The 21664-nt window shown below is 48.8% G+C and overlaps 2 protein-coding genes across 6 annotated transcripts; one reads left to right on the top strand and one right to left on the bottom strand.

Annotated features, from left to right (window-relative positions):
* Positions 1 to 192: 192 nt before the first annotated feature.
* On the top strand, positions 193 to 11219 carry SUMF2 (sulfatase modifying factor 2). 5 transcript variants are annotated; one of them, XM_043559912.1, is made up of 9 exons: positions 193 to 320; positions 2038 to 2194; positions 4838 to 4952; positions 5402 to 5446; positions 5791 to 5941; positions 6791 to 6846; positions 8759 to 8843; positions 9030 to 9174; positions 10372 to 11219. In XM_043559912.1, the coding sequence occupies exons 1-9, from the start codon at positions 257 to 259 to the stop codon at positions 10454 to 10456; spliced, it is 903 nt and encodes a 300-aa protein (XP_043415847.1). In that variant the 5' UTR covers positions 193 to 256; the 3' UTR covers positions 10457 to 11219. The 5 variants fall into 5 exon arrangements, with proteins under 5 accessions (XP_043415847.1, XP_043415846.1, XP_043415849.1 ...); XM_043559911.1 differs by having other exon boundaries at positions 2038 to 2203; XM_043559914.1 differs by lacking the exon at positions 10372 to 11219 and adding an exon at positions 9822 to 10051.
* PHKG1 (phosphorylase kinase catalytic subunit gamma 1) lies at positions 8182 to 20087 on the bottom strand. The gene is made up of 10 exons (XM_043559909.1): positions 19919 to 20087; positions 17551 to 17655; positions 16899 to 17077; positions 16397 to 16451; positions 13825 to 13890; positions 13386 to 13549; positions 12908 to 12998; positions 12621 to 12774; positions 12319 to 12444; positions 8182 to 11837 (listed from the first exon to the last, which is right to left on the bottom strand). The coding sequence occupies exons 2-10, from the start codon at positions 17631 to 17633 to the stop codon at positions 11592 to 11594; spliced, it is 1164 nt and encodes a 387-aa protein (XP_043415844.1). The 5' UTR covers positions 17634 to 17655; positions 19919 to 20087; the 3' UTR covers positions 8182 to 11591.
* Positions 20088 to 21664: the final 1577 nt, after the last annotated feature.

Here is a 21664-nt window from a genome sequence, read left to right as displayed (position 1 = left end):
ATCCGTGGGAATGTTCTGTTCACAGTGTAACGGAGGAGCTTGTGGAACGCCAGGGCCCCTGGACACTAATCTCTTCTCTGACTCCACAAGTTCTACACCCAGCCGCAGCCTGGGACTAACCAAGCACTTTTGACCAAAGGGGGTTGTGAGGGAAACGCTAAGGAGGCGTTGCGAGCGATACGGTGGCCGAAGCGGTGCACGCAGGGCGCAGGCGCAGAAGGGCTTTACGGTGCGGCGTGCTGCTCGTGTTACCGGCATGGGCCCCTCGCCACCGCTGCTGATTCTGCCGCTGCTCCTGTCTGGCCCGTGGCTCGAGCTAGGTCAGTGTGCTGGCCTGTCCCCTGACCCTGTGTGCCCCAGGAAACATCAGGGAAGGGGTGGGTGCCCTGCCAGATCGGGAAAGAGACCGTGGCCCCTCCGCCCGCTTCCGGGATGGGCTTGGAGCAGCCAGAGGCAGCCAACTTGGCAAGATGGTTAATGCTCATATCCTATCTAACTGCTTTTTCACTTTTAATTTATTTTGGAATCTTTCGAACATAGTGTAAAAGAATATAAAAACACCTCCTCCTATGAACCGGTAACCCAGCTTAAAAACAGGCGCCAGTTTATAACTAATCTTGCTATTTTGGTGTATCACTTTCTCCTTCCCTGGGGCCTTTTTGAAGTGAATCCAGACACGACACAATTTTATTTGTAAATACACAGCATGAATAGCCAAAAAGACAAGAAGTCATGAAAAAAACCCACCATACTCTTTCTCTACCTTAAAAAACTAACAGTTGTCATTAATATCCTTAAACATACAGTTAGTGTTCAAATTCATCTACTGTGTTTGTTATAGTTTACTTACTGAGTTAACGTCAGAGTTCATACATTGCAGTTATATGTTGTTTCTTAATTCTCTTTTAATCTGAGATTTCCCTGTAAAATTTTTCTCCCTTGAAGTAGATGAAATCATCAGTGTGTGTCAGAATGAGAATAAGAAGGCTAAAGACAGAGAAACATGAAAAAATGGTAGACTCGGCCATTGAGGAACTTATAATACTTAGACATCCTTAGGCAGAAACATAACACCCCAAAGTGTGAAGACAAGTGTAGCAGGTTGGAAATAGTGCTGACCTGGAAGTAAGGAGACCTGGATCTAGTGCTGTCCCTGCTAACTAGTTCTTTAAGTGGTTTCTCTTTTTTGGGTCTTGGTTTTTTGCTGTTAAATAAGGGCGTTGAATTAAAGATCCTTTTGAGGCGCCTGGGTGGCTCAGTCGGATCGTGGGTTCAAGCCCCGTATTAGACTCTGTGCTGACAGCTGAGAGCCTGGAGCCTGCTTTAGATTCTGTGTCTCCCTCTCTCTCTGCCCTTCTCCCACTCGTGCTCTCAGTCTCTCAACAACAACAAAAAAAGTTAAAAAAATAAATAATAAAGATATTTCTAATTCTGATTTTCTGAGGTGTTCGAACAGTAGATATGAAGGACCTCATTCAGTTATTTGCTAATTATCGTGCTCTTATGCTAGATGCCAGGAATACACTGGCAAAATAAATGTAGTCCTTTTCTTTCTGGAGCATATGATATAATAGTGAAAATCATTCAGAAATGGGGAGGAAGAGGCAGAGAAACAACTTGAGCAGAAGTGTGGGTAGAGATGTGCTAGATGTATTTCGGGGTATAGTGCCTAGATTTACCTAGCTGGGACAAAGAGTTGTGTACAGGAATAGAGCAGTAAGAAAGAAAATAAACATTTGTTGAATAATTACAATGCACTCACAACGTTTCACACATGTTAATTTTAATTTATACAGCCACACCTATGAAATAGCTAGATGTTACCTCCATCTTGTAGGTGAAGAAACCAAAACTCAGACTGACTTATTTGCCTAAGGTCACCCAACAAATTAAGTGGCAGAACAAGAATTTAAAGCCAAATTTTTAAGCCGCCTTTTTTTTTCATTACATCATTATGAATATTATGTATGATCCAAATATTGTCACTTGTTTTATATATATTCATGTATTACTGATGATGCTCCTTTTTCTCTGCAGGGAATGGGCAGGCTACTAGCATGGTCCAGCTACCAGGTGGGAGATTCCAGATGGGAACAAATTCACCAGATGGCAGAGATGGTGAAGGGCCTGTCCGGGAGGTGACAGTAAAACCCTTTGCCATTGATATATTTCCTGTCACCAACAAAGATTTCAGGTACATCATGTATTCTAAGAGCGGTAAAGGCTCTTTCTGATTTTCGTTCCTGATAGCTAAAAGCAAACTAGCTTGTTCACTATTACATATCATCTTTGCAATAGTAATATGGGATAAGTGCTGTCTCCATTTTTCAGGTGAAGAGTCTGAAGTCTGGAGACTCTGTTTACGGCAGAGCTGGACCTGGAACTCAAACCCTCTGACCCTTGAGCCAGTGGATTTTCCATTACACTGGATATAACACTGAGAAATAGGGGCAGAAGTCAAACACTTAACAAAAACCTCTTCCACAGGGAAAAGGGATTGGGAGAAGGGTCCTAGTAGCTGGGAGTCTTTAAATATCCTTTATATTTACTTATGGAACTGGCATTGTTTTAGGACAAGCATTGTGATTCCAACTCAATCTAGGAAGCCTTGTTGAGCCGCCTCACTTTCCTCAAGGTGGTATGTTTTGCAAAGGCTAAAGTGGGGGAATGATCCAGGTGATACCTGTAACTTACCTTCAAATGATACAGGGGGAATATAGAGAGAGAGGAGTGGGAAAAGGAAGAGGAGGGAACAGGAAGACAAAGCAAATGTGGGAAATGACTTATATGTTGCATTGTGGCCTTAAAACTCTTTAAGATAAAAATTTACGGGGAAAAATTTACTCAGGAGACAGAGTAAGCATAAGGATTATTAGTGTATTTGTGGCACCTGGGTGGCTCAGTCAGTTAAGTGTCCGACTTCGCTCAGGTCATGGTCTCCCAGTTTGTGAGTTTGAGCCCCGCGTTGGGCTCTGTGCTGACAGCTTGGAGCCTGGAGCCTGCCTTGGATTCTGTGTCTCCCTCCCTCTCTGCCCCTCACCCGCTCACACTCTGTCTCTCTCTGTCTCTCAAACATAGATAAACATTAAAAAAATTAAAAAAAAAGAACTGGGAGATGCAGCATTGTGTTAGTTTACAGATTTTGCCCATGTTTTTGTGACTTCCAAATGAAAATAATTCCAGGGAAGCACCTTATTAAAGGTATTTAAAAATCCTTCCTGAGAGGGTGGGGGGCAGGACAGGGAACACTATGTAAGGGATATATATATATATATCTTAGTTGGTCTGATAATGGATGATTTCAGTTTTTTTTCTTTTCATATACTTGTGCTTTCTCATTTTGCTATAATACAATATGCATTACACATATGTGCTTTTTTGTTAAGTATTTATTTATATTGAGAGTGAGAGAGAGAATGAGTGCAAGGGAGAAGAGAAAGGCGGGGAGAGAGACAGTTCCAAGCAGGCTGCATACAGCTGGTGCGGGGTTTGAACTCACGAACTGTAAGATCATGACTTGAGCCGAAACCAAGAGTCAGACGCTTAACTGACTGAGCCAACCAGCACTCCATGCTTATATGTGCTTTTTAAAAGTATTTTTAAACAGGAAAGTTATTAAAATTGAAGGAGAAATCACTTTTGATCAGGTTTGCACCACATCATGACAACCAGAAATAGCCAGCTAGATAGATGAACAGTGTGTGTTCTTTTATATTTCAAATTATGACATTTATTTATTTATTTATTTATTTATTTATTTATTTATTATTTTTAATGACCTATTTTATGATAGACCTCTGGCAAGCCCCTAAACTTTGCTTAGAACCTCCATGATTTGTCTCTGCCTCTCTGGTGAAAGATTTTCAAACTACTCAGATGCTCTGAGGTTGGTGAATAGCTGTTGCTACCACATCTGATCACCTCCTCCATTCTCAATGCCCCTTTCATGGGTGAACAATGTCTCCTCATGTCAGAGGGCTGGCACAGACCGGGTACTATTAGCCCAGTGAAAACAATCCATCTTACCCTGGAAATTTTACGTGCTAAAATTTGCTAAACCATACCAAACTGTGTGAAAATCCATTCTAAAATTTCAGTACATCATTTTTATTTGATTCCGGTTTTTTTCATTTGTTAGATGGAGATAATCACGTTCTGCCTCCCTCGCATGATTGTTGTGAGAGTGGGGATGTGATGAAGACCTTTCAGAAAACAGACCTGTTCTCCACCCTTAAATATTCTCAGCAGTTTTATTCATAATCTCCAAAAGCTGGAGATAACCCAAATGACCTGCAAGTGGTGAATAGATAAGCAAAATACAGAACCTCCACACAATAAAATGGTACTCTGTAAACAGAGGAACAAACTAATACTGGCAACAACGTGGGTGATTCTCAGAAGCATTACGCTAAATGGAAGAAGCCAGACTCTAAAGCTACATACTGTATGATTTGATGTATGTGAATTTATATTCTGGGAAAGGCAAAACTATAGGGACAAAAAACAGCAATGGTTGCAGAGGCAATGAGGGAATTTTTGGAGGTGGTTGATAAACTTCCTCTATATCTTGATTGTGATAATGACTATAAGTTTTGTCAAAACTCACAAAACTGCACTAGAAAAGTGAATTTTACTCTATGTGAATTACACATACAGCAACAGATTTTAAAGGAAAATCTCCTACTCAGACTTCAATGTCAATTCCTTGTTGTTGACGGAAACTCTGTGATGTGTGACTTAAAGGTGAAGGATATATGAGGTTTTCTGGAGCAGGAGGGGGTGACAGTGGGACCTGGAACTGTAGCAGCTTAACCAAGTGAAATATCTCTCTTTTCAGGGAGTTTGTCAGGGAAAAAAAGTATCGGACAGAGGCTGAGAAGTTTGGGTGGAGTTTTGTCTTTGAGGACTTTGTCTCGGATGAGCTTAGAAACAAAGTGGCCCATCAGATGGAGGTGAGAACCTGGGCTTTCAGCTGAAGGAGTGGGCCCTGGACAGAGAATCCTGTGGGTTATGGGGTCACCTGGGCCACAAGAGAATATCACCCCTGAGAGCCGCAGGCAGGGAGGAAGCAAGAGAGATCCTCCCTGGAGGAGTCAGATGAACACATACTCCCGAGACATTAACCTTGTGCTGGTTTCTGCCTAGAGAGACTTTGTAAAAAGTCTGGTGATCTGGTCACATGTAGGGTTCAAGTTACTCCATGAACTGACAAGAGAACATCTCAACATCCCCTCCATATAACGGTCATGAGATGTCCTGCTTTAAAGGTTCCAGAAACAGCCCCACTTGGACCACCCGAGTCTCAGCCTAAAGTGTCTGCTCTGCCTCCTGTGTGTCAGTCAGGAAGGTGACCTTGCTGGGTCAGAGCATCTTGCAGTCATGCCTTTTCCTTTTTTTGCAGTCTGTTCTCTGGTGGCTTCCAGTGGAAAGGGCATTCTGGAGACAGGTAAGGGTTGGTTCCTCTGCCTTGTTTTCTGCCCCTGTTGACTCTTATTCTGGAGGCCTGGCTTCCCTAGACCCGTTGCCCATCTAGAAATATGGAATTAAAAAGGACCATAAATTTTGAGGACACAGCCAAGCAACCCTATTTCCTGTGCCCTGATCTTTTTTCCCATCGCCCATCCCACTTTTCCGTTTCTGACTCTGGGCCTCTCCGCGCTCACCAGGCTGTCTCCTCCAACTTCCTTGCTCCATCTAGTGGTAAAAGCTGAACTCAGCCACCTTAAGCCTAGCCTTCCTCAGACTTCCATGAGCTCCCAGAAGTCTGTCTCACTTCATCCTGGCTGTCAGCCTGCAGGTCCTGGCTCTGGCATCCGAGAGAGACTGGAGCTCCCAGTGGTACACGTGAGCTGGAATGACGCTCGTGCCTACTGTGCTTGGCGGGGGAAACGGCTGCCCACCGAGGAAGAGTGGGAGTTTGCTGCCCGAGGGGGCTTGACGGGTATAGAGTCGGCAGCGCGACTCCCCTTTATTCTTCTCCCATACTACCCTGCATGGGGGGGCTTTGAAGGGTGGGAAGGGTCCATACTCCCGAGAGCAGTCTTCTAAACTGTGTGGCAAAGGGCCGATTGTTCCTGTTTTCAATTCTCATCCATCTCACACCCATACTAATGTACAATGCCATAAAAATTACTAAGTGGAAAAATGGAATGAAGGAACAGACAGAAAATTTGTCATTTTTGGAGATTGCACCCAGACATGTTACATTTCAGTAAATGATCAGAACACCATAGCATAGGGGGAAAGAAAAGCACTACCTAGACTGCCTTTTCCATAGGTGTAAAGGGACTAAAGAATCACTATTTGCTCATAACTCTGTTGTTCTGCAATCCCAACTAAACAAAAAGTTAGGAGCAGGAAGCAGCAACTCCCCGTGTTCAACACCTCTGCTACTCTTTGAATGAACACCAGCTATCCCAGTAGTCAAAATTATTAATGTGAATAATAAGGTTGCTTGTTTGTTTATCCAATTTAAGTCTAGTTGACAAGTTTCTTCATTCTTACCCCCAATTTCTGTACTTAATCTAGACATGATCCAGTAACAGTTTACAGACTGGCATGAGTCAGGACCACAACTGGGATTGCACTGTCCTGGAGCAGATCAGGAGGCCAGGGGCTCTGAGTGCAGTACAGTGAGGGGAAGGGACAGGCCTGGGAAATAAAAGTAATCTCTCTCTTCTTTTCTCATCACCTTCTGACTTCCTTTTGGTTCCCTCACTATTTCTGTCTTTCCCTTGTTCCACAACCCTTCACCTCTCCCACCCCTGCTATCTCCTTGCTCTCTTGGCAGGTCAGGTTTATCCATGGGGAAACCAGTTCCAGCCAAACCGCACCAACCTGTGGCAGGTAAGACATGCATTCCTCACCCCTCTCCCTTCTCAAAGCCTTGATCGAAACCTGCTTGTAGGCTAGGCGGCACATTGGGCTGTGGGACTCAGAGGGCTTTGTGTTCTAATGGGACTGATAAACTACCAAACTGGTAAAGCAAAAGACAGTGTGGTAGGGCTACATACTGAAGAGTTGCAGGAGTAAATGACTGCCTGAGAGAGCTGGGGGTGACTTCACAGAGAAGATGACATTGAACCTGATGGAGATTGGAATTTGCTAAGTGAAAAGTGTAGGAAAGGGCATTATCAGCTGAAGGAACAACATGAGTGTAAGCATTGTATTAGGAAAGGGTACTGTGTGTTCAGAGACGGGACAAATTCAGAGAGGCTGGGGCACAGTGAAATGGGGGGTGTAGGAGATGATGTAGGCAGTGGGTTGTAAGCAGATTATGAAGGACCAGGTGTGCCAAGATACGGTTATATCTTACCCTGTAGGCAGTGGGGAGTCAACAGAGGGGACTAAAAGCATCTTTGATTTGGGGAGTATGCTAGTTGCTAATTTGCACAGGACCCAACGAAGTACAGCTGCAATGGTGGCAGTGGGGGGGGGGGGTCTCTGAATTTGAGGCTGTGGCAATGGCACAAGGGATTTTGAACATGTGAATTAAGTAGCAGCAGGATGGAGAGGAAGCCAAATGGAAGAGGCGTGCCTGAGAAGACAGACAGGGTTTGGTAATTAATCAGATGTGGAGAGGTGAAAGAGAGTTGGGTTCGAGCATGAATCTAAGCTTGGGCAACAGGATGATGGTGTACCATTATCCAGAATAGATGATATGCATTTGGGGTCAGAAGGCTAGAACTTGATCACTGAACTGAGATCACTGATCACTGAACTAAGATCAGCTTAGTTTAAGGTGCCTTTGGGTCATTTATATGCTGAAAGTCAAAAATATGAGTCTGGAACTTAGGACAGAGGTCTGGGTCAGAGCAAGTGGTTTGGGAGTCATCAGCATACATCTTGGGCAAGAATGTCATCTCCCAGGGAGACTCTATAGAGTGAGGTGGTACAGCGTCAGCGTTTCAGGGGGTAGCATTAAAAAGGACCTGAGGGGTAAACTGATCTTAGATGATCTTTGGATCAGAGCTTTGCAAAAAGACAGATCTGACTTCTTCACTGTAATCTTTGATAAGTTAGCCATTTTGAGCCTCAGTTGCCAGTTTTTTAAAGGGAGAAAATACTTGCCTCACAACCTTGTAAGTATTAAATTAAAAGTGATAAATGTAGCAGCCCTAGCACGTAGTAGCTATTGCCCCTTCTATCTCCCCTTTAGTAAGAGCAGCTTCCATAGACCAGTGGAAGATGAATCCCAGTTTTAATGAGAAGAATGAACACATTGGACACATTGCATCAGCAAATATAGGGTCCTTTTTTTTCAGGAATTTTGGTGGTAAGAACAGATGAGGATAGAGTCAGGGCAGACGAGGGAGAGTTACACCTGTTGGTGATAGAAGGGGAAGAGGTGTTACAGGAGAGCACAGGGTGGGCATTGGTTGTTCTGCAGATGGCAGGTGGTGCTGACCACAGAGAAGGGGAGGAGAGCCTTTCTTCCCAAGGCACCGAAGCACATAGGGTCCAAGGCAGAGGAGTGGAAGCTGCTGAGAGTGGAGAAAGTGGGAGTGGGGTAGGCTTGTTCTAGACCCCTGTGGGCACAGGGGAAAGCATACCCGTCCTAATCCAGCCAGGAGGTGATGGTGGAGGACATGAGGTGACTAGTTTGGGAGCTCAGGATGGGTACCTCAGAACACTGCCCCATACCCCTCACCCCACCCCAGATGACACAGCAAGTGACCTTGGTTTTCCTCTGGGTAGACAGGGACACCTGCCTTGGAACAGGATGGTAAATGTTTTAGTCTAAATTTCTCCTTCTCAGGGAAAGTTCCCCAAGGGTGACAAAGCTGAGGATGGCTTCCATGGAGTCTCCCCAGTGAATGCTTTCCCCCCACAGAATAACTATGGTAAGATTTCCTTTCACATTGCTGTCAACACTCACAAATTGTTTGGTGGGATCATTCTGTTGATCAATGAGGCAGAAAGAAACACCACCAGAGAAGCATTTGCTCCCCTAAAGACTTCATAAGTGGGGGCGGGGGGGGGCGGGTACTAGCCAGCCTGGGACTGACCCCCACCCTGCTGTGCTGTAGGGCTCTATGACCTCATGGGCAACGTGTGGGAGTGGACGGCATCACCGTACCCGGCCACTGACCAGGACATGCGTGTCCTCCGGGGGGCATCCTGGATCGACACAGCTGATGGCTCCGCCAACCACCGGGCCCGGGTCACCACCAGGTAAGAAGCCTGGGATCTAGGGGCTGAGGGTCAGGTCCTGGTCTCCCAGAGCACAGACAGCACCAGAGCTGGTGTTGGCACTGCTTCCACACCTCCGTCTGCACCCAGAGTTGGGCACAGAAAAGAGAACAAGCAGCACTTGCCATGAGAAGCAAAAGAGCCCAGGGCGACTTGTGCCTTTTCTTGCCAGCTCTCAGCACCCAGAAAGACTTTGTGTCCCACACCATAAGGTTTTCTTTCTGTTCTTGTCCTCCTAACTGGGTGTGCGGAGACGGGGTAGAATGGCCACATAAATAGGTTATGGCCTGGGGTCATGGAAATACTGACCCTTCAAACTGGGAAGCACATGAAAAGTCATTTTCTGTAACCATTTTGTTTTACTGTCAAGGAAAATTAGGCTCAGGGAGGTGCTGGGACCTGCTCATTTCACACAGATGATTAGTGCTAGCACCTGAGTCTCCTACTGGGACTGTCTCTACACTCTCATCTGTACATTTGTTTTGATTGATCTCCCTGTGATTTCTCCCATTACGGGTTCCATAAGGATTAAAAAGAGACCATAGTTTCTGTGGCCTCGGGAAGTCAGGTTTGCAGACGTTTCTTTGACACATTGAGGCCCAAGACTTTCTCTCACCTCCTTTTTTTAGGACAAAGTGATGGAGAAGATACTAGCCTGGGAACCAGGAAGCTGGGTTTGCCACTGAATCTCTTGTGCCCATGAAGCAGTAGTTGGCTCTGGGCAGGATATTTACATCTTTCTAGTATCTGCTGGGTCTCTAAAATGGTGAACAGACCCTCCCTTCCAGAGCTATTGAGAAATGGCAAATGAAGGAGCATATGTGAAAGTTCATTAAAAAGTATGAAGTACTCACTGGCACTACAACATTTTGCTTCTTACTGACAGGATTTTTTGTTTGTTTGTTTGTTTTGACTGAGTTATTCTAAACCACTAGCAGCTAAAGTTACTAGTCATTGCCCTTCCTGCCTTCCAGAGCAGATTCTCAGGGCTGTTCACTCACACTTCCTCCACCCTGTCCCAGGGCCCTTCTCCCCATTGCCCCAGGAGCGCCCTCACCCCAGGCTTCTTTCCCCACCCTGGACCATAGCAGGCCCTAGGAGGTAGAGCAGGAAAGTGGAGTAAGACTCCAGACCCCTTTTCAACAAATGTCCATTCTTTCTCCTCTTCTCTGGTGCCAGGATGGGCAACACTCCAGATTCAGCCTCAGACAACCTTGGCTTCCGTTGTGCATCCAGTGCAGGCCGACTGCCTGGGGAGTTGTGAACAGCTATGCAGAGCCAAAGAGAAGAGCCCCGTGGTTCCCGTGTCACTCGCTGGCCACGTTCCAGACACAGCCAAACTCCAGACTCTTAAACTTTAGCCTCAGGAACGACCTCCTACCCCTCTTCCATTCCTCTGTGGCAGGCATCTCTCACCAGGCCAGGAGAGGACTCTAACTTCAGAGGAGGGGTGCCACTGTCTCCTGGAGAAGGGGCCCAACTTATTGATTGTGGCCAAGAGCTGGGTGTTTCTCTTAGAGGTCAGATATTAACTGTATAGGGCCCAGTACTCAAACAGTTGGGCCAGAGTGCTCTGAAAGGCACTTTGTTAAAATTTTTAAATCAATGTTTGATTCAGGGATCCAACATTGTTTTCTCAAGGCAGAATTTCCCCATTTCTCTGTTTTCCAAGCAAATTGCTGTAGAAGGAAAATACTTCTTTCATTCACCTCATTTGTAGTGTTTCACATGCCTCTGAAGGAACCTAATTTCTGCTAACCGTACATAGAATGCAGTAACCAGGCTCTTTAAAGCACAATGTCAGTCTTAAAAGGGTCTAGGGGAGCCGAATTATTTACCAGACAAAACTGTATTGTGAGAGTCACAAAGTAAATGATATTCCAGACAGACAAATACCAGAACCTTCCCTTTCTATTGTTAATCAGATCAGGGCTCCCATATGCCTCTAAACATATGTCCCTAGAAAAGAACTTGCTCCCATGGTGCCACTGGATGTTGTGAGGTCAGTAAAACCTCTTGTGATTGTATATCTCAGACTATTCTCTTTTATCCTCACCCTGGGACCCTAAGAGAAGGGCGCGCAAGCATCTGGAACTCTGGGCCTCCCATGAGAAGAACCTGAGATGGTGCTTACAGCTGGGAAGTAGAGAAGCAGTTCCCCTCTATGGGGACAGGCCCTGACCACACTCACCAACGTGTGATGACGTGTGATGGGAGCGCCCTGCCCTTGTGCAGAGCCTCTGAGAGGGGATAGGGGCCTTGGGTGCAGGGGTTCTGGCCAGGCCCAAGTACCCCGCTCTGGACAGAGGCTTGGACATGATCTCACTCCTTCAACTTCTGTTTCTGTGGCTTTCCCTCCTTGCCCGCCCCCCGCCCCACCTACCCCACCTGCTGGCCCCTCAGTAGTCTTCCTCAGCCAGGGAGAGGAGCACAGCTTTGGGTGTGTTCTCAAAGAGGGCAGCCCGGTTCTGCTGCTGCCCCTTCTTCACCCAGTGGCCATAGATGCGGAAAGCATAGGCATCGATGAGTCGGCGCAGAGGACGGAGGGCATAAGGGTCACGGATGACGATCTCCCGGGTCACCGGCTTCACCCGGCGGTACTGGTAGTAGATCCGCACTGAAGCCAGTACTGTTACAGCAATCACCTGTGGAAAGCCAGAACTGAGAAGCTGGACCCAGTCCCTGCCGGCCTGTCTCCTTCCCCTTCCAGTGCAGGGAGTCCCTGAGCGTGATTGCTATGAAGCCTTGTGTGCCTACCGCTGGGTCTTTCCTAGTGTTCCCCCTGTCATTCCCACCCCTCCGGCATCTGCAGAGATGTGGGCTTTTGGAGCCAGATGGGTGACCCAGATGCTTCTTACTGACAGGATTGGACATTTGTTGAAAAGGGGTCTGGAGCCAGATGGGTGACCCAGATGCTTCTTACTGACAGGAATGGACATTTGTTGAAAAGGGGTCTGGAGTCCTCTCTGATGCCAGAAATTGAGCTGGAGCCATCACAGGGATGGGTGGGAGGGGAAGGGCAGGTGCTCTGGAAACCCTGTGAGTGAAAGGAGTCCCTGGGGGAAGGAAAGGGACTTAGGGGCTTGGACTTGAGTCCTGCCCTGGGTGGGAGGGGAGCTTCAGTACCTTGAACTTGCCCCGGGGGCTGAAGTGACGCACTTCTTCCACCACATACTGCTGGAAGAACGGGTGTGCTAAGGCCTCTTCTGCTGAACAGCGGCCCCGGGGGTTCACCACCAAGAAGCGAGAAACCTGAGAGAATAAGGAAGGGGGAGCTGAAAACATCAAGGCAGGGTCCCCTCCAGCACTTCAGAAGACATAAGGTCTTTCCCAGTAGGGTCCTCCATTTTGTAGCATAATATGCTTCTCTCCCCCATGGTGGACTCCCCCTCTCTTGAGCAGAGGAGCCAGAAGGATTAGTCTCTCACCAAGTCCTTCACTGTGTCTGAATAATCATCCCATTCAGGTGAGCCAAACTGGTAGTTGCCACTCATGATCATCCTCAGCATCAGCATCTGTTTCCGGTGCCAGAAGGGTGGGGAGCCAGCCAGCAGTGTGTACATGATGACGCCTGTGCTCCACCTGGTATCAGGTGGAACAGGGAGGAAGGCAGGAGAACTGGCTGTAGCTCCTGCCATTTCCTCCCCTCCCCAGCCAGGTGCTCTTAGCCACGGGGGCATCCCTGTCCTTCTGGGTCACTTCCCAACATACTTACATGTCCACTTCCTTCCCATAACCTGGGTGGTCATCATTCATGGAGCATTCAATGATCTCAGGGGCCAGGTAACTGGGGGTCCCACAGACCTCTGCAGAAATAGTTACATTCAGGACAGGTCAGCAGGGGGCACTTGGAAGGGGGAAGATCCAAAGAAAAAAAATGTAGACAAAAGCAAAATGGTGCTTGGGCTGGGACTCTTCTAACACTGGCCACCTTCAGAGCCAAGGGCAGGGCCTGGGTGCTGGGTCTGTTGCTTCCTCGCTCACGTCTAGCCATCCCGGCCTGGAACTCAGGCAGTGGGAACCTGGCTCAGCCCTGGGAGGAGGCTTACCTGAAGAGACACCTAGCCCTGAAATGGTAGGATTTTTATTCTGGGAGCGGAAATCAGGGGAGAAATCCAGGCAATCTCTGTTCCTGGGAGCGTGGATGAGAGAGACCTGAGCCCCTGACATGGGCCAAGGCCATGTTACCAGACCTCGCAGCTTCTCTCCTGGCTCCAGCTGGCAGGAAAAACCAAAGTCTGTGAGCTTGATGTTCATGTCATCATCCAAGAGGATGTTCTCAGGCTTCAGATCCCGATGCACAATGTTGAGTTTGTGCAAATTGCAGATTACCTCCAGCAGGGCTCTCATGATCTTTCTGGGGTGGGACAGGCACATGTCACTCTTATCTCCTATTCCACAAGGCCCGGTAGCAAGCAGGGAGACCAAAGCCCATATACCCACCAGACTGCCAGTGTGGGAGGACAGGCTGAGACCATCTAGGCTGAGCCAAAGAGGGAGGGAGGCTACAAAAGCCAGCAGTGCATGCCCCCAGCCCAGACAAATGCATGCTGCTCTCACTCCAAGAGCTTGGTGCCAGTATCACTAGGACTCTGGGGCAGGGAGTGGCAATAGGGGCAAATGGATCCTCACCTGGTTTCCTTCTCACTCAGAGTGACCTTCTCAGTGAGGTAATCAAAGAGCTCCCCTCTCTTCATCCTGTGGGGATGGCGGGTTTGTATCTGTATGGGTCCCAAGAGCACCCCCTTCTTACCCTACTCCCAGAGACCTGTTTCCTCCCCTCATATCTCCAGAGACAGAGTGGACCACTCCCCATGAAAGACCAAGGGCTGCAGGAAGAAGCTGGGGAAGTGAGCAGAGGGGTTGTCTAGGGAGATTAGAAGAACAGTGGAAACCGAAAGGGTGGGATAGCATGAGGGTGAGTGTCTCCCCCACTGGGGGTGGGATGGCACCAGCCTGAAGGTCCCCCCACCTGTGGAAGTGACACACTGACTGGGATCTATCAGGGCCAAAATCAGGGCTGGGAGGTGAAAGAGGGACCCTGAGCCACTGGCCCAAGGCCCCAGATCCAGATCAGGACAAGAGTGTCCTGATTTTTCCCAGGAATGGACAGTAGAGGCAACAGTGCAGGTGCTGCGAGAGCAAAGTTTGCCTATTTTAGGAGTAAGAATTACAGTTCAGCCTTCCCACTTCTTGGAATGACGTAGAAAGAGGTCGCTGCTAAAACAATCTAGTTGCACCCTGGAGGGCAACTCAGGGCAGCATTAAAAATAGCTTCCCTAAGCAACTTCTGCAAAGGTTAGGGATATTTGAGCTGCCCACAAGGGCTCTACAGGGCAGTGTCACCGAGCAGAGCTGGGGACAGCTGCAGCTGGTTAAGTCTTGGGCGGCCCTGGGAAAGTCTCCCCTGGTTAAATAGGAAGGGTACATCCTGCTCTCCTCACCCACCCCTCCAGGGAAAGCAGCAGGATTCCTGGGACACAAAGGAATTTGGCCACTGTCATAGAGGCAAGAAAACCCTTGAGCTTAGCTGGTATGGCAGGGAGGGGGGTTCTGTTTGAGGAGACAACTTAGAATTTACAGAGGTGAGCCTTATCTGTACAATATCTGCACTGTGTTCCAGAAAGGCCATGTGTGAATCCAGTTTTTATTATTCTAATTCCATTTTAAAGGCACTAGAAGAACTCACTGTTAGCAACATAAGAAAGATGAACATAAACACTGGGGACTGGGCAAGATACAACAGGCTGCTGCCTCATGGACCTGGCAGTTTAATTGTACACACAGGCCAGGTTATACTGTGTCTGGAAGAAAATAACCCTACACATATTCAGCATGGCTACAGTATGAAACATTCTAACAAGACAAAACCTACTTGAATAATTTTCTCAAGTAAATCCAGTCCCTAAAATTAGCTAGTATGTATGGAGGAATCAAGACACCACACAATGGTGGTGGTTCATGGAGCCTTTAGTGAGGACTCAATGGAGTGGGGCGACAAGGAGCTGGTCAGTTCCCTTCCCTGGGAAGCCTTTCTGATAAAAATGGTAAGTCTGAAAACATTGTTCACAGAGCACTCTGTGTCGTCGAATTCAATACTTAGAGCCTGGTGAGATGGGCACAGTGGTTGTTATCATTTTTCCTTTCTTGAGAAAACAGAGGCTCTCAGAGCTGAAAGGCCCCCTGCGGGCAGTGGACCCTGTGACAAGGAGCTTGTCTCAGTAGCCCTGTTGGTGCAGAAGCAGGGGAATAGTGACATTGATGACGACAACGATAATGTCAGTCTTTGAGCCACACCCCAAATACATCCTTTACTGCTTGCCTCCCTGGTGGGCCTCTTGCCTCAATACTGCTGGCCTCCTCCTTTCCACTCTTGCCTCCTTATAGTCAGTAGTATGCTTTTCAAAAGTAAGAGGGATGTGTTCATCCCTCCAAAGTCCTTGCCATGGCTGACATGCCTGCAAAATCTGGTCTTCAGTACAGACTGGCCTCACGTTCTGCCAACTCCACAAGCTTGCCCCACTCCACCCTGGTTTCCTTGCCAATCCTGGAATATATGAAGCCCATCCGGTGGGGCCCTTGCTCTGGCTCTTCCTTCTGTCCTTCAGCTGGAAGGGTCCTTCTCCAGGTCTTGGTTCTGATCCCTCCCTCACTTCATCTGGGCCTCTGCTCAGGTCACCTTCTGGAGAGCATTCCCTGACAGCCCCATCTAAAGAAGCCCCACCTCTCTCTAACTCCTGCTCTGCTTTATGCATCTGTACATGTACATAACTATGTGTATGTATCATTGCTTTCTGTTCACTCTTTGTGAAAATCATTACATGAAGTTGGGGACTTTGTCTTGTTCATTGCTATAGCCTCAATGACCAGAATGAGTATTGAATGACCACCTTCGTCATCGTCATTGTAGTTGATAATTAATAGCATTTACATTGTGCCATTTGCCGTGCTATTATTACTTCTGTAATGCCCATGAGAAAACGGATACCTAAAGAAACCATCTAGCTCATAAGTTGTGGCCCCAGGATTCAAGACCTGGCAGCCTGACCCCGGGGCTGATTGACCTGAAGCATTGGTGATCCTATTTGGCCTCCACAGTGTAGGGAGCTGGCTGTTGGTCTCCAGGAAGCACTGGGTAGGGACCACACTAGGAGGTTCTCCGACAGGCCCCAGGGTGTGGCTGGCTGCAGGACTGGGTACTTACAGATCAAACACCAAGAAGAAGAAAGTGTTGGTCTCATATGTGTCCTTCAGCTGTACTGAAATGGAAATGACTAACTCGTCTCAGGTAGCAGAGGAGCCTGGGCAGAGGCAGCGGGGGGGCACAGGGGTGAGGGTACTAAAGCTGCTCCGACTGACTTCAAGAGCCGGAAGGGGTATCAGAACAGTGTTCAAAGGAGTCCCCGCTAAGGAAGGGGCCAGCCCGGGACCTTACACCCCCATTCCCTGACCCGCAACCACCGCCAGTTCTGCTTGCAAACCTCTGGCTGGCTGGAAGAGGAGGCTTAGAGCTGAGTCTCCAGGGTGGTGAGGGTGCAGCTGGGAACCTCAAGCCTCAGGGTGCTGGGCTGGCAGGGTCTCCGGGGCAGGAGACACTCTGGGGATCCTGGCTGGCTGCACGGTGGGACCGCACGCACTCCCTGACTTGGGTTATTAGAGCAGAATCATGGTGGAGCACCCTGCTGGGGCCCAGAGCCATTACTCACTGATGTTGGGGAGCCCCGAGACCTTGCGCAGGATGTCCACCTCCTTCAGCGTCGCCTCCCGCAGCTCCTGCACCTCCGCAGAGCTGAAGCTGCCCCCGCCGGTGATGTCAATGATCTTCACAGCATACTCCTGGCACGTGGGCTTGTGGATGCAGCGCCTGACGACACTGCTAACTCCTCTGGGGGTGCAGAGTACAGGTGGTCCAGGGGCCCCTCACCCCAGGGAGAATCCCAGGTCCAAGGCACAACAGAAATGTCTTGCCTTATCCACCAACTCCCTAGGAGCTTTTGGGGATGGGGGACAAAGATGGCAGAGGGAGGGTGATTTGTCTGGAGCTGATGAGTAACGAGCCTGGTCTTAGGACTCTTGATTCCTAGTTTAGCGCTCTTTCTCAGCATCGAAGGCCATCACCTTCCCTCTGACCCCTGATCTCTGACCCTGGTGCAAAGTGGGTTTGGAAGTGCTTGTCAACAGCACTGGGAGAATTCTGCTGGGAGAGGTATATACCCTTCTCATTTGTCCTGGTTCAGGAGAGCAGGACCCCAAACTGAGGGTTTCTCCAAGTGGACAGTGCTTTGGGGATGGGCCCATGGGCCCATGGAACTGGCTGGAGCCTAAGACAGCACTTCCTGGGGCAGGTCTAGGCCTTACCTGCCCAGGATCTCCTTGGGCTCATAGTTCTCATAGAAGCCCTGTGCTGAATACGAGTCTGGCAGTGCCTCGTCCCGGGTCATGCTCAGCTCCTCCGGGGTGATTCTGAGGGGCTCTGAGGGGAGAGATGGAAAGAAGCTGGCAGCCGTCCTGATCTAAGGGATGTGCTCTTTGAGGACTGGAACCCTTTCTCACTCATCTTTGTATCTCCTGGCACAGAACAGGCCTATAGTGGACGTTCAAAATAAATGTGAGTTGAAAAACCCTTTGGAAAGAGCCCAGCTTGCGTCTTCCTGCTGGCTGCAAACTTTTGTGAACCGCAGGCAACCCTGTGGCTCCCCGGATGTTCTCGCTGTAAGTTGCCGCCCCCTCCTGACAGCAGGCCAGGCCTAAGCCCAGGCCAGAGGCAGGAGGCTGGGCCATCAGCCCCAGGGTTAGCTCTGAGGAGGCCAGCACACCCTTGATTTTAGAAAGAACACCAGAGAAACTTTGCAGAGGACAAATTAAAGGGCTGTCTCTTCTCTTTGAGGAGATGAGGCTAGTCCTGCTTTTCCTCTGCTTGTTCTCTGTGCTTGCGGAAAGGTGAGAAGCTTCATGATTTCATCTTCTCAATATGGGGCTCCTAGAGCCTCTCTTTCACCTCCCCCAGTGTAACTGTCCTTCCGTGAAAACAGCCCTCCTTCCGGAACACACTTCCAGTGCTTCCCACTGTTCCTTACTCATTCTGCTCTCAACCAGGACTTTCCTAACCTTTCTTTCCTCCTTCCTTCCTTCCTTCCTTCCTTTCTCTCTTTCTTTCTTTTCTCTTCTTTCTCTCGTGCTTTTTGAGAAGCACTCTGCCAGGTGCTCAGACGGATGCAGAGCTTAATGGGCCCTGCTTCTGCTATCACCTGTCAGTGTGTGGTGTCACCTCCTCCATTAGCCTGATCTCTGGGATGTCCCAGCCATTCCTCCCTGCCGTGCCCAGTGCTGCTCCCTGGATGTGAGTCAACAGTTGGAGGTATCCCTTTGGCTCATGGTTCTGATGGCAGGTCGGTTCTATCCTCGGAATGCCCCATGTCCTACCAAATGATGGCCGGTGAGCCCTGAGTGGTCCCGCCACAGTGTGGGGCAGTACAAAGCCAGGATACTCAGGCCTGGACACAGGAGCTGAGCTGGCCAGCTTTGCCTGAGGAATATAAATGCTTATTTATTTTTGAGAGAGAGTGTGAGTGGGGGAAGTACAAGGGGTAAGGTGGGGTGGGGACAGAGAATCCGAGTGGGCTTGGCGCTGACAGCAGAGAGCTTGACACAGGGCTCAAATCCACGAACCATGAGATGAGCTGAAGCTGGACACTGAACCGACTGAGCCACCCAGGTGCCTGAGGAATATAGAGGCCACCATAGTACTAAACTCCTACCTCAGATATAGGATTTGAGGAACAGAGAAAATCATCTACCAACAGGAAGAGGGGCAGATAGAAAATGGGCACAAGTTTACATTCAGCAGGGCCAAAGCTGCCTCTAGCCCCACTTCTACTGCCCTTTCTGGGCCCAGGAAGGCCTGGCCTATCAAATGGGCCAATTTGCTGACCAGCCAAGTAGGGCTAGCTGTTCCAGGAAGCCTGGTGTCCCCACTGCTGGGTGCCTGGTTACCAGAGGAATAATTAGAATAACAACAATCTCTGCCAACAGCAGGCGCCTGGGCTGCTTGCTCACAGGCTTCCCAGTCAGCAGCCCCAACTGAGCACAGAAATGTCTGTTCCTGTAAAAACAAGCCCATTTCCTTGCAGGTCCTTTTAAGTTCCCAAGATGGGTGTCTGTGTCCCCCACCTCCCAAAGCTGGGTAGTGCAAGTTCTCTCCCTTCCCCCAGCCCTCTACAGGCAGAGGATGTGGTGGACCCGTTCCAGGAGGCCATCCCAGCTGGGGGCTCCATTCCCTGGCCTGACCAGCTTCACACACTTCTGGCTGCATTCACCTGTCCTGGGGTGGGGCAGGGGGACCACTCCCTTGCTCTAGGCCTGATTGAGCCACATTTGTGCTTCTGTCCACTACCTCCCTACCTGCCCTCCCACCCCCGACTCCCCACCTTTCCCAAGACTCCTTTGGAAAGGGTCTCCAGATGGGAGTAGAGAACCTGGTCCTTTTTGGAACAAAACATCCCTCCCCAAAACACAAAGTCTGAAAATACAATAACAGAGAACCCCCTTTCTGTAGGCAAATACCCTGAGGGGGGCTTCAAGAGTCAATGCTGCCACTCTGCATCCAGCTGCCTTCGGAAGGGAAAAGTGGGTCTAATGGCTCTGGATGTTTCTATCTTCTCTGCCCACAGCCTCTCCCTCTCTGCCTGTTGCCTGGCTTTTGTCCATCACCAGCCCAGCTACTCACTGTTAGGTCCTCTCAGGCCCTTGAGTGAATGTGACAGGAATCCCAAAGGTCTCAGAGCCCCTTGGGGAGAGGGGACAACTGAGGGCTGAAGCAGGTCCTCAGCAGACACTCGTGGCCACAGTAGGATATCTTGCTGCTCGTCCTCCGGGCTTTGCTACTTGGTGACGGAAGCCTGACGTGCCAGAAATAAATCACAACTGCAAATCTGGGATGCAGGCCAAGACTCAGCAGGGGCCAAGTCTCACCAGGAGGTGACCTCTACTGGACGGTGAGGGAAACTCTGGTGGCCTGAGAGTGCGCAGGAACAGCATGAGGTGACCAATCTTCCCTCTGGAGCTCCTTTGGCCTCCAGGCCCAGAGGAGATAAAGCCAGCCTTGACGGGAACACATTCATTTCTCTGGGAACAGTGTCTCTATATGCTGAGAGCAGGGACCTGAAGAAACCCCAGGAGAAACTGGCGCACCCACACTGTAGCCCCAGTGTCCACAGGGGCCCACTCAGGAACGGTTTTTGTGGCTGACCTGCAGAATGCAGACCTTAAAGGTTAAGGAACATCCCCTTCAGGAATGCATCTCTGATCTGCCTCCATGATTTCATCCTTAACCCATTTAGTTTTCACCCTGTGGTCTATTGGGAGGAGGTCCGTGTGCCAGGAAAAGCATATGAGCTCTGACAGGGTGCCCCTTTGGGCTCTTTGAGTGAGGGCCCTCATCAGTATGATTCTACCTTAAGAGGTTGACAGAATTGGAAATAATGTATGCAACATGCTGACACTGACATATTGCTCTCTCTCATTCTAAAGCTACCTTTTTTTTTTTTAATTAAAAAAATTATTTTTTTAATGTTTATTTATTTTTGAGAGAGAGACAGAATGTGAGCGGGGTGGGGGCAGAGAGAGGGAGACACAGAATCCAAAGCAGACTCCAGGCTCTGAGCTGTCAGCACAGAGCCCAATGCGGGGCTCGAACCCCCAACCAAGAGATCATGACCTGAGCCGAAGTCGGATGCTTAACCAACTGAGCCACCCAGGTGCCCCTAAAGCTACCTTTTTTCAAACCCCTAATTCTAATATACCAAATGAAGGGAGGGCTAATACAGTGCTTCACACAGAAGCTGAGCCCACAAGCACCCATTTGATTAGCATTTCACAAAGCACTTGCACATTCTCACTTGGACCCCAAAACTCTGGTATTAAGGCAATTTTAAAGAGAATGTGACTTGCTCAAGGTCATGAAGTAGGTAAGGAAGGCCTAGATGAACCCCAGGTATGGGCCCAAGAGCTCTTTCCTTTATTCATGCTGACCATCTATTTCTTTCACTCCTGAGAGTGAAAAGATTTCTATATAAATGGCTTGATTTCTATATAAATGGGCACTGGGAAGGACTTTGGGTCTACTACGCATTAAGGCCTCTGCTTAACTGAGATGCAACATCTGGCTCCAATGATGAAAACACCTCAATCTCCTTTCACTTACTGTAAGCTCCCACCTCCTCTTTTTGTGGTCCTGATGCAAAGCTGTAGAGTGGACTTGTGCTTTATACTTTCAATGCTTAACAAAATCCCTTCTGAACTCAGGGCAAAGGGCCAGTGCATCTAGTGGATTATTCCCTGTGCCCATCTCTGTGTAGCCCTGGCTCCTATAAGGGAGAGGCCAGGCCAGCCAGACTCTTGCATTTTATTGATGTCAGTGGTTCATTTTCCTTTGGTTCATTGATTCAACAATAAACTATTTGGCTAGTCACCA

The sequence above is a fragment of the Prionailurus bengalensis genome, chromosome E3 (genome assembly GCF_016509475.1).
Source record: "Prionailurus bengalensis isolate Pbe53 chromosome E3, Fcat_Pben_1.1_paternal_pri, whole genome shotgun sequence".
Lineage (NCBI taxonomy): Eukaryota > Metazoa > Chordata > Mammalia > Carnivora > Felidae > Prionailurus > Prionailurus bengalensis.
This window is presented reverse-complemented; position numbering and strand designations above follow the sequence as displayed.

What these genes read in the sequence shown, in the direction of transcription:
- PHKG1 (XM_043559909.1), bottom strand. Translation starts at nt 17,633, where the DNA reads ATGACCCGGGACGAGGCACTGCCAGACTCGTATTCAGCACAGGGCTTC. An exon ending in CAGACACAGTGAAGGACTTG is followed by an intron (nt 12,445 to 12,620) that starts GTGAGAGACTAA and finishes TTATTCTCTCAG; the next exon opens with GTTTCTCGCTTCTTGGTGGT. An exon ending in GCCCCCGGGGCAAGTTCAAG is followed by an intron (nt 11,838 to 12,318) that starts GTACTGAAGCTC and finishes GGCTTTCCACAG; the next exon opens with GTGATTGCTGTAACAGTACT.
- SUMF2 (XM_043559911.1), top strand. Translation starts at nt 257, where the DNA reads ATGGGCCCCTCGCCACCGCTGCTGATTCTGCCGCTGCTCCTGTCTGGC. An exon ending in AAGTGGCCCATCAGATGGAG is followed by an intron (nt 4,953 to 5,401) that starts GTGAGAACCTGG and finishes CTTTTTTTGCAG; the next exon opens with TCTGTTCTCTGGTGGCTTCC. An exon ending in CCCCCCACAGAATAACTATG is followed by an intron (nt 8,844 to 9,029) that starts GTAAGATTTCCT and finishes GCTGTGCTGTAG; the next exon opens with GGCTCTATGACCTCATGGGC.